The sequence below is a fragment of the Kryptolebias marmoratus genome, linkage group LG5 (genome assembly GCF_001649575.2).
Source record: "Kryptolebias marmoratus isolate JLee-2015 linkage group LG5, ASM164957v2, whole genome shotgun sequence".
NCBI lineage: Eukaryota > Metazoa > Chordata > Actinopteri > Cyprinodontiformes > Rivulidae > Kryptolebias > Kryptolebias marmoratus.
In genome coordinates, this window is record NC_051434.1 from 13316618 (window position 1) to 13328153 (window position 11536).

Below are 11536 nucleotides of genomic sequence, written 5' to 3' on the forward strand. Positions count from 1 at the left end.
TTTGTGTGTTGGGGGGATGGGGTCGTGCCGAGGATGCGAGACTCCAAATATTTACCACTTGGCTAACTAAATATCTTTATTTTCGATCTGTTTTTGTCACATATAAAACCCCCCTTGGGCTTCGCATGAGGTTAGGTGGAGGCCGGCGTTTTTAAAGTGGATTATTTGTCGTCCACCATACGCTTAAAAAGTCGACAAAATGTATTCTCCTGGAGGTAAGTGCTACCATTAGCATCGGCTAAGTGATGCATTTCTTGCCAACATTGCCCCAAATTGTTGCTGATATATACTCGGTTCTTGTTTTAGGTAGCTAACTATGACAAAACAAGCTATTTACCGACGTTTGTGTTCTTATCTGAGGTGGAGGCGTTAGCAGGAGAACCAAGCTTAGCTGTTAGCCAAGTTAGCTTTAGCGTTTTTCCCAACTTAGTAAACTCCCGTCTCTGCCATTTCGAGGAGGAATACGTTCTCTGAGCAAAGCATTTATTCTTGAATAGACAAGACATTGTTTCTTTTGTGTTTTACGGTTCAGCACGCAAAAATGTAGTAAAAGCAGCATTTGCCGGCTGGCCATGTTATTTAATCCCATCACCAATGCTTAGGTTGTAGTCCATTTGTGCAGGTTGAGTTTTTCAAATGTTTCTATTTTCATTGCTTTACAGACGAGATATTTTCCCTGAGGCCAACATTTACATTATGATCCATTACTTTTTAAAAGTAATGGATCAGTTTAGTCCACCCTTCTTAATAAAGAAATGTATGTAAACCGTGTCAAAATGCTATTATTTGACGTCCTAAATGTAATTTAAGATGGTTCCAAGGTTAATTTATTTAAAAATGTAAACTAATTACGTTTAGTTAAGGAAAGCATGCTTATTTTTGTTTTGATATGTGGGTCAGGCTTTTAAAAAAATGTAGGCTGAGTGTAAAAAAAGTCTGCAGAATGGTCAACATGTTAGCAAATCCTAAAGAGTCCAAGTAAAGATGTACTCCCATTCGCCACTAACACAACCTGTTTATAATGAAAATTAAAAAAAAAGGGCTCCAGAATCTATTTTGCATAATAGCTTGCTGAGAAATATATCTTTGCTATTGACAAGACAAAAAAAAGTTGTAAAAAGTCAAAGGTTTTTAACATTTCAGGCATCATAGCATACATCTTCAAGTTAAACAGCAGTAGCATTTATGAATTGTGTTGCGCAGAATGGGTGGCTTCATTCATGTTAGATTGCCAACTTGTTTAATCCCTCCTGCGTGTTCACAGATAAGACTTCCTTCATTGTAGGCGACAGTGTTGGAAATGATAAGAGAGCCGGACCTGAAATAAACCAAGTCCTCCCAACTCAAATACACATCTTAAATCGAGGAGCACACTTTACGTTTTCTCATTTTGCATAAAAGCACTGAGCTGGTTGATTTTTTTTTTTAAGCTTTCAGGAGTAAAAGCAGATATGTGCTTTGTGTTGAGTGTTCATTTTTACTTATTTGCATTTAACTAAAAGGTGCTTGAGCTCAAGTGTGATTTTTTTTTTTTAAATTTATTTACTTCATTTATAACATGTCGTTTTCCTCTGCTCCAGTTGGTGAGGTTCTTGAGAGGCCCCGTTCCTCTGGGTCGATAAGTTCTGGTAAGCTTTCTCCCAAATTTTGTCTTTAAAGCCTTACACCGGTCCTAGTCATAACATGGTTAAAGTGGGAATGCAGTAGTTTTTTTTTTTGTTTTTTTTTTTGTTTTTTTTTTGCACACTTCAAGCATTATAAAAGGCACTTTGCTGAAGTGCAGTTGAACTTCTGGTCTCATTATGAAATTATTAAGAAGATATGTCACAGAGCTTTATTGTTGGATGGGAAAGTTTGCAATTTTATGTGAGGAACTACTTCATTTTTCTGTTCTGAGAATGGCTCAGTTTTGCAGAGGAATATGTTTACATTGCAGAGAAACCTTCATTTTAAATCCAACTCATCATGTGTGTGTGTACACACATGCTTTTAATAATAATTTACATCGCCAAAAATGTGAACTATTAATGCCACGTTAAAGTGTTTGTACACAAACTGAGTGTATTTAATGTTGAACTGGCATCAGCTGTAAAATTGCTAATAGAGTTTTAACATTTCGATGGATCAGGACACATTCAAGAGGTATTTAAAAAAAAACGGGCGACAGACATTGACTGATGTTTGAGTCGGTCGGCCGTCTCGGTGCATCAGGGTCATTTCTGGGTGTTTGTAAGAATCGACAGAGCTGGAACGGGAAGATAAGGCAGTGAAGAACTGGTGTCCTCCGACAGACTAAATATCTTAAGTTGCAGATAAGGAACTTCTTGGATGAGCACGACTACCAGTTGTAAAATAAAACACCTTTTAAGAGTTAAAGATGGAGAAGGTCCACGGTCGAAATTAGGAATGCCTAAATGCTGTTAGACCACTCATCCTTCAACTTTCACTCACTTGGCTCATAGTAGCCAACTTATTATAAGTGTGCTTGTGATGAAAAGTAGATGCTTTTATATAAAGCCCATATTCAAATAAAGAAGTAACTCACAATGAATTATTCCAGTGAAACATAACTTGCTTTCTGATATTTGTAAAACTTGTTTTACTAGAAACTGGTTTTTGGAGGTATAAAATTATCTTATTTCTGCTTATTATCGTCTTAGAAACAAACTTGCACATTTTCAAGTCAACTTTGTTGTATGGTTTTTAAAGGCTTTTTTTTTTTGTATTTTTTTAATATTGCCATCCTAACTGTGAGTTTTGATTCCCTTGTTTTAGACCCCCCATCTTCCCCCTTGCCAGAATATGTGTTCAAGCCACCATCACGGCCAGATTTTGGCACCATGGGCCGGGCAATAAAGCTCCAGGCCAACTTCTTCGAGATGGAAATCCCCAAATTGGAGGTCTATCATTATGATATAGACATCAAGCCTGAAAAATGCCCCAGAAGGGTCAATCGGTGAGTTCAGATTGTTCATTTTGTCTGTGGATTAGTGAGCGCGGACCTTTGGGCGTCGCTGTGATCCTTCTTCTGTTTGTCCTCAGTGAAATTGTGGAGCATATGGTCCAGCACTTTAAAACTCAGATCTTTGGAGATCGAAAGCCGGTGTACGACGGAAGGAAAAACCTCTACACTGCCATGCCTTTGCCCATAGGCAGAGACAAAGTATGAGCTTTGCTTCACATTTAAAACCTGCCTTTTTGAATCAGACCAAAGAACTCACCTCTGCTGTCGTTTTGCTTGTCTTCCTCACAGGTTGAGCTCGAAGTGACAATTCCAGGTGAAGGCAAAGACCGCAGCTTTAAAGTGTCCATCAAATGGATGTCCTGCGTTAGTCTGCAGGCTCTGCACGAGGCGCTGTCAGGACGGCTGCCCAGCGTTCCCTTTGAAACGATTCAAGCCTTGGACGTGGTTATGAGGCATTTGCCCTCTATGAGGTTTGTTCTACATTCATTGTTTTGTTAATTTGTCCTTTAAAATGTGTCCAGATGACCGTACTGACCTTAAGTTTTAGTTAAAACACAGGTCTGTGTACTTTACCTTATCTAAAGATCCTAAACACTTTTTAACACCAACATGTTTGTTCCAGATACACCCCGGTGGGACGCTCTTTCTTTACTCCCTCGGAGGGATCCTCAAACCCTCTTGGCGGTGGCCGAGAGGTGTGGTTTGGTTTCCACCAGTCTGTCAGGCCTTCTCTCTGGAAAATGATGCTCAACATTGATGGTGAATATGCAGCTTTGGCAAAAAAATAAAAAATCGGCAGACGCTAAGCTGTTTCCATAAGTCTTAACCGTGCGCTTGTTTTGTTTGCAGTTTCTGCCACTGCTTTCTACAAGGCTCAGCCTGTGATCGAGTTCATGTGTGAAGTTTTGGATTTCAAAAGCATCGAGGAGCAACAGAAGCCTTTAACAGACTCCCAGCGTGTGAAATTTACAAAAGAAATCAAAGGTCAGTAAGACTTGAGAGAAACGAGGCTTTTTTTACCGTTGGCTGAAGATGTTTTTTTTTATTTAAAGGAGTTTTAATTTTGTTCTAATTTAAGTTTTCACAGATAAGTAGAGCAGGTTGTCTCACATTTTTATAAGAAAGTCTAGTTCAGCATTTCCCCTCTTCTATTCAGTTCTTTTAGTTGTTTTACTCTGTCTGTGGAATAAAAAAAAAAAACAAATGCCGTGGCCTTTAACGATTTGCTTATATTTCCTTAGTTTGGGGCTTTTTTTAACCTCTGTTATTGTCGTTGCCCTATTTAGGCCTGAAGGTTGAGATCACTCACTGTGGGCAGATGAAAAGAAAGTACAGAGTTTGCAACGTGACCAGAAGACCAGCCAGCCACCAAACGTGAGAACGATCTCTTTATTTATCCTCAGTCTCTTTGATTTAATGTTCTTAAAGTCACAAACGAGCAAGCCGAAGGAATGAGTGTTTTTCTGTGTTGCTTTAGGTTTCCCTTGCAGCAGGAAAATGGCCAAACTATTGAATGCACAGTAGCACAGTACTTTAAAGACAAGTACAAGCTCATCCTGCGATACCCCCACCTCCCGTGTTTACAGGTGGGACAAGAGCAAAAGCACACCTACCTCCCTCTAGAGGTAAGCCTCACCTGCTTGTTAGATTGAAAGTAGTTTAGCGAAGAAAAACGTCCTTTTTGGTGGTGATTTTTCTTTCAAACTTCTGTTCCTCGTTCCTCCAGGTGTGTAACATTGTGGCGGGACAGCGCTGCATCAAAAAGCTGACCGACAATCAGACCTCCACCATGATCCGAGCCACAGCCCGATCAGCACCGGACCGTCAGGACGAGATTAGTAAACTGGTACAGCAGCAGGAGACACGTGTTTACTTGGTGCCGCTGAGATGTTAGTTCTAACCCGGAAACTGATTCAGAAACTTTCAAAGTTAAAAAAATGTGGGTTTTTTTTTTTGTAGCCTGAGCAGCTTTCCAAGATGGAGAGCACAAAGTGTTTTTATCGTGGTCAGCAGCTACAGGCCAGGATTAACCGTGTTCAGTAACATCACACAAAGATGACAAACCAAACAGTTTGCAGGCTGGCCAGCACTGAAAACACAAAAAAATCTTGTAGTAATATTACTTGCATCTGCTCAACACAACTAAAGTTGCAAAACAAAATAAAATTCTAATGTGGGGAAGCAATAGAAAGGAGTACACCTGGAGAGTTAGTTGGTGCTTTCAGGTCGCAGGAACATTTTTGCATTTCTTTTATTTTCACGCTGCAGGAACTGTTGCTGCTCAGTTCATTTATAGGTTCTTTTTTTAAGCCCATGAATGTCTAAAGGGGCGTGATCGATTCAGTTTTGAGCATGAAACGAGTCGAATGCTCACCCATTCTCTGCCCCATTTAAGGCTGCATCTGTACTGTAAGTGTTTTCTTGTGCTAATGCGGAAGAATTGCTCACAGTTGCCAAAGTGAAACAAAACACAGAGAAGTGGGGTGTAGCCTTCGAGCCTGTGTGCACTGGAAGAAATGCTGTGAGATTTTTGAAACCGGGGTGGCACAATCAGATAATTATTAGTTTCTGTTTAATTTAAAGAAGTCTTCAGATGGGTTCAAAAGGTTTGCAGATTTCAAATTTTTTTAGATTCACCCATCACTGAAGCTCAAACTACATCAGCTACTACATCCAAACAGATTGTGGAAACGTGCAGCAGAACACAGCAATGCCTGAAAATAAACACAAAATGCTTCTGTATAATTTTAATTATATATAAATATTAATGAGGAACTTGGAAGGTTTATCTATTTTATATTTCTTCTTAAATTGTCTTTGTTATTCATTCGAAAGAAAACTGCTAAAACTGAATTTACTTCTAGGTTTGTTTGTTCTTCTCAGACCTCTGGTATAAATTATGATCCGTTGTGCCTCCTGGCGTTCTTTCTACTTCCAATTTCAAGCTTGTGTTTTTAAAAAAACACACATACTTTGCTGTAATTCGTGACATACAAAAGCTGTAGCTCTGATTGTTCTGTGAGTGTCAACACAACGTGGCCGCTCTCGCCAACAGCTGCGGCTTTTCTTTGGCAGCGACAAAGCAAATAAGAAAGAGTCATAGTTCCTAAAACGGTGCTGTAGAGCAACTAACACCTGACTCAAAAAGGCCAAAAGAAGTAGCTGTGTGCTTCTTGCATTGAGTGATCAACACCTTTCGTCTAATTTTCATTTATTGATGATGTACGGTTATTGCCTCTAAGTGAACGATTTTCTTCTCTTTTCACCAGATGAGAAGTGCCAACTTCAACACCGACCCGTATGTCCGAGAATTCGGCGTGATGGTGAAGGATGAAATGACAGAAGTGAACGGGCGTGTCTTGCAAGCACCTTCAATACTGTACGGCGGCAGGGTACGTTGATAAAAGCCATGCCTCTGCACCTACTTCAACACGGTTCTCTGAAGTTTTAAGTTGTTTCGGATTAACTCTGATGTAGTGACGAGCATTTATACGATTGCTGGTTTTACAATTTGCAGAACAAAGCAATAGCCACACCAATCCAGGGAGTGTGGGACATGAGGAACAAGCAGTTCCACACCGGTATCGAGATCAAAGTGTGGGCCATCGCCTGCTTTGCCCCACAGAGACAGTGCACTGAACTCCTGCTTAAGTAAGTGAGCCTCACAGACTCTATTTGCCCCAGCATAGAGCGGGAATGTTTTTAGGTTCTTATGTTTGTGCTTCTGAATAAATGGTCAAACTTTAAGAACCATAAAATAAGCTGATTAGCAGCTCCTTTTGCTTGAACTTACCAGAGAGCCTTCACCAGGGTGCTTCTCCTTTTGTTAGAGCTTTCACAGATCAGCTGAGGAAGATCTCCCGTGATGCCGGGATGCCCATTCAAGGTCAGCCCTGTTTCTGCAAGTACGCCCAGGGAGCCGACAGCGTGGAGCCAATGTTCAGACACCTCAAGTACACCTACCAGGGTCTGCAGCTGGTGGTGGTCATCCTTCCTGGGAAGACCCCAGTCTATGGTGAGGGAGCCATTTATAATGTCTTTTTACTTTGTCAAATCTGCTGTTTGTGGTTTTTATGTTTGGTGAGTCTTCAATAAAGATGCATAACTTTATCTTTGAAGAAATATCGACTTTTTATTTTTTATTATCTTCACCAAGACTTTAATTATGTGGATTGCTATGTTCTCATAGTTGGGATCTTTTTGGTGTTGTTGACATATCTCCACACAGTTTGAAATAATAAAGTTTTGCTCTGTTCTCATAATTTTCTATTTGCTTTTCTACTTCCTTCTTTCAGCTAAGTTAATAAACAAATAGAAGGAATTCCTTCATTATATAAATTGTATTTATAACAGTTTTTTTTTGTTTCCAACAAAATGGACCTCCAGTGTCTTTGTTCCTAAAATGTCTGTAATCAGTAATTGAATGTGTATAACATTTCCCCCTTGTTCTGTATTTTACAGCTGAGGTGAAACGCGTTGGAGACACCGTGCTTGGAATGGCCACGCAGTGTGTCCAGGTGAAAAATGTCCAAAAGACAACCCCTCAGACTCTCTCCAACCTCTGTCTGAAGATCAACGTCAAGCTGGGCGGCGTCAACAACATCCTGCTCCCACAGGGCAGGTTAGCAGAACCCCTACATGAACTGTATCATAAAAGCACATTCTTAGATTAAGCAAAACACCTGGAACGTTTTCCTTTGCGTGACAGAGTTTGTCTATAAATGCTGCTTTGTGTGTCCCTGTGCAGGCCGCTGGTGTTCCAGCAGCCAGTGATCTTCCTGGGTTCAGATGTGACTCATCCACCTGCAGGAGATGGAAAGAAACCTTCTATTGCTGCTGTAAGTAACTTTACACAACATTAAGACGAATTAACAGCATTGTTACCTTTTTAAATTAGAAAAATTGGATGATTCGTACTATAAAAACAAAGGACAGTAGATGATTAATTAAGTTAAGCCTAAAACAAGTGAATAATTTACATTTTAGCTGATTTGTTTTACAATTTCCAGTTGCTCTAAGATAAAACTCGCAGTTTAAATGAGTCAAAGTGGTGTACGCTTTTAGTGAACTTCAAGCAGTTCAAGGTAAAAGATCTTTCTGAACTGTCACCTGTTTATATATATCGAATATTTTCTTCTTCTACTTCTGAAGCATAATGGGATATGTAGTCCCTTCTATTAAATGTCCACAAATAGTCTGTTTTAAACCAGACATTAACTAAATCTCTGTGAAACAACAGCTGCAACTAAAACTAGTAAAATATATTAAATTATAATAGCCCAAATAATAAGTCATGAACAAATCCCGGTTAAAACCAAACAGATTCTCAACACGATACCAAAAAAAGATCTTTTAAGTAGTTGATTTATGTGCTTACGTTTGTTAAATATCGTTCCACATCAGGTGGTTGGTAGCATGGATGCCCATCCCAGTCGATACTGCGCCACGGTGCGGGTGCAGCAGCACCGTCAGGACATCATCCAGGATCTGGCCAACATGGTGCGAGAGCTGCTGATCCAGTTCTACAAGTCCACACGCTTCAAGCCCACCAGAATCATCTACTATCGAGATGGCATCTCCGAGGGCCAATTTAGTCAGGTAGCACCAGCGATGACACAGAAAATAAACTGTAAAAGTCGAAACATCATTTAGGAAGTACTGTTATAAACACGTCTGTTTACATGTACCTTGTTTTTTATGAATGTCAATTATAGCTTATGTTTATTATCATTATGCTTTCTGCTCTACTAGTTGATTTCTAAGATCTTTTACTTTAATAAAACAACAACAGGTTCTTCAACATGAGCTGCTGGCAATCCGCGAGGCTTGCATCAAACTAGAGAAGGATTACCAGCCTGGAATCACCTTTGTAGTTGTACAGAAGAGACACCACACGAGGCTGTTCTGTGTGGACAGAAATGAGAGGGTCAGTATGAGTTTGTTGGTAATTCATCAGTTTTATAACCATTTAGCTGAATAATGATACTAAGTATACATATTTAATATCAGGTCATGTAATTTTTGGATTAAATTGTGCTGACATCGTAAGTGCTAAAATGTCCTTTTTTTTCTTGTCCATGAAGTTCTAGTAAAAATATATGTCCAGCAATCTTGCCTTTAGTTTCTAATGAAAATTCCTGGAAAGATATTAGGCTTCAGCAGTCTCGACTCGGCAAAACATTTTGCTGTGGATTTGCGCAGGTTGGAAAGAGCGGCAACATCCCTGCAGGCACCACAGTGGACACCAAAATCACTCACCCGTCAGAGTTCGACTTCTACCTTTGCAGCCATGCTGGCATTCAGGTAACATCAAGACGGCGGCGTTTTATTACGTAACGTTGGTCGTGAGTTCTCGCATCAACAGTGTATATTCGTTCCTCGCAGGGAACTAGCAGACCGTCTCACTACCATGTGCTGTGGGACGACAACCACTTCTCATCAGATGAGCTGCAGGTCCTCACTTACCAGCTCTGCCATACCTACGTGCGCTGCACTCGCTCGGTTTCCATCCCAGCGCCGGCCTACTATGCTCATTTAGTGGCTTTCCGGGCTCGCTATCACTTGGTGGACAAAGAGCACGACAGGTAAGCCCCTGAATGTTAGGCTCCTCTGAGAAGTTTGTTTCTTTTTATTAAACAGGTGGAAATCAAGCTCTATCAAATCAGCACTGCCACCATAGATTGTTCGCATATGAATTTAATTTTCTTTTTCAGTGCGGAGGGCAGCCATACATCAGGCCAGAGCAATGGGCGTGACCAGCAGGCCTTGGCCAAGGCTGTCCAAATCCACCAGGACACCCTGCGCACCATGTACTTTGCCTGAAAGCACCTCGCAGTCCCAGGTTGGCGTGGGCGAGACCCCACAGACGGAACCCACTACTCCCCGCTGTCAGCTGTACATACCATCAGAGTGGTTTCATATCCCCCTGCCTAACAAACCTATCAGTGGCTCATAAGTCGACAATTGTACCCCTAAACCCCATGAAAATGAAGCCATCTATTAGACTTTAGAAGGCGATTTTAGCAGAAAGAGGTTTGATTGACCTTTTTTATGTTTGTTTGGAGTTTATTTTCAGTCGTGTGGGCAAAGACGTTAAAGTTTGACAAAAAGAGATTGTTGAATTGGAAAGCAGCGGGCAGTTACATTTTACATCTTTAATTTGGAAGCCTCTAGTCTTTTTACGTTTTTAGTTTGCCACAGCCTTGGTGCTTAAGGAGAGAAGACAGTTTTATAAAATGAGAGGTTCCACTTGCTGATTTTACGCCTAGTATTTTACTCGTTTGACAAGCATTCAATGAAAGTACAGTGCACTGACCAGGATGGGTACTTCAAGAAAGACAAAAGTACTTAATCTGTTGATTTATTAATGTTAGATGTATGTTTTACTTCCACATTGGTCATTCTGTGCTGGGGAAAAAGTGCCATTTGGGACCAGCTTTCTTTCTTTTTTTTAATTTTTGGTTCAAATCTGTCAGCCCATGTCAGGAGTTTCAGTATTCGATCAATCTCTGCCAAACCTGGTGACAGCTGGAGGATTAATTTCATCCCAAAGACGTTTAATGTTAGGAGACTGAAAGGATACCAGCTCTGTCCCCCTCGGGCCCAGTTAGTCTGAACCAGTAATTCTCAAAAAAATAAAAAAAAAACAACCTCGGCGTAGTGGGACTGGATCCCAACAATGTATTCTGAGCCGTGCTGATAAAGACACAAGATCTAGAACTGAACAGGGGAACGTGATAAACATCCACGCGGTTCCTCTTTATTGTACTTTTTTTTTTTTTAGTATTTTAGTTGTTTTTCTTTTAGTCTTCAAAGAATATGCATGTAGCTGAAATGTTTTAGACATGTAGACATTTTTAGTAATTGTTTTTCCTCTCTGACACACCTCAACCCCAGTTTTTTAATTTTATTTTATTGTGTGTGTGTGTGTGTGTGTGTGTATATATATATATATATATATATATATATATATATATATATATATATCAGCAGAAAGGTGTTTTCTACAGCATCCTTGTGAGATCGGTGTTATCTGCGTGGCTTCTCGGTATCCGGGCATTCGGTATAGTGGAACTAAAGCTGCAGCTTTTTTTTTTTTTGTTTTTCTTTTAAGATTGAAACTGATCGAAATTCAGTAAAAGAACCTCTTACGTAGAGTTTGCTTCAAGAGCTGAGAGCAGTCGCCGCACAAAAAGAGCTCGGGGTTTATGCAACTTAGTTTTTGAAAGTCTTTTTACTAAACCGTAAAATTTGCTTAAAAAGGTATATTTTGGATAAGCTTTCAGTGGAGACTGCTGAAACATTTTCGAGGACTTTTTAAAGACTGGCCCACGTTTTGTCTAAATTGACTCCTTTGTATACATGTTTGAAATTCTCTCGCCTTCAGGATCTTACTAATGAAATTCGTACTTCGTAACCTCCCGCTTTTTAGTTTCACTAAGCGACGCCGGTGAATGTCCGTCGTCTCTGAAGGCATCCAAGTGTGTACTTTCTAACTATGCATCATTTGTAACAAAGAGATTTAGCAGTGGGCCGTCCCACGTGAATTTGGATCATTCATAGAGGTAGACA

At 40.2% G+C, this 11536-nt stretch overlaps 1 protein-coding gene across 1 annotated transcript; it reads left to right on the plus strand.

The window, feature by feature from the left end:
• Nucleotides 1-10675, plus strand: ago2 (argonaute RISC catalytic component 2). The gene is made up of 20 exons (XM_017420041.3): nucleotides 1-215; nucleotides 1581-1628; nucleotides 2776-2956; nucleotides 3043-3163; nucleotides 3254-3435; nucleotides 3588-3724; nucleotides 3815-3949; nucleotides 4252-4339; nucleotides 4443-4590; nucleotides 4692-4811; nucleotides 6235-6357; nucleotides 6483-6616; nucleotides 6796-6980; nucleotides 7427-7586; nucleotides 7713-7803; nucleotides 8369-8563; nucleotides 8757-8891; nucleotides 9167-9268; nucleotides 9350-9549; nucleotides 9679-10675. The coding sequence occupies exons 1-20, from the start codon at nucleotides 200-202 to the stop codon at nucleotides 9785-9787; spliced, it is 2610 nt and encodes an 869-aa protein (XP_017275530.1). The 5' UTR covers nucleotides 1-199; the 3' UTR covers nucleotides 9788-10675.
• Nucleotides 10676-11536: the final 861 nt, after the last annotated feature.

What these genes read in the sequence shown, in the direction of transcription:
- ago2 (XM_017420041.3), top strand. An exon ending in AGACCAGCCAGCCACCAAAC is followed by an intron (nt 4,340 to 4,442) that starts GTGAGAACGATC and finishes GTGTTGCTTTAG; the next exon opens with GTTTCCCTTGCAGCAGGAAA. An exon ending in ATCCTGCTCCCACAGGGCAG is followed by an intron (nt 7,587 to 7,712) that starts GTTAGCAGAACC and finishes GTCCCTGTGCAG; the next exon opens with GCCGCTGGTGTTCCAGCAGC.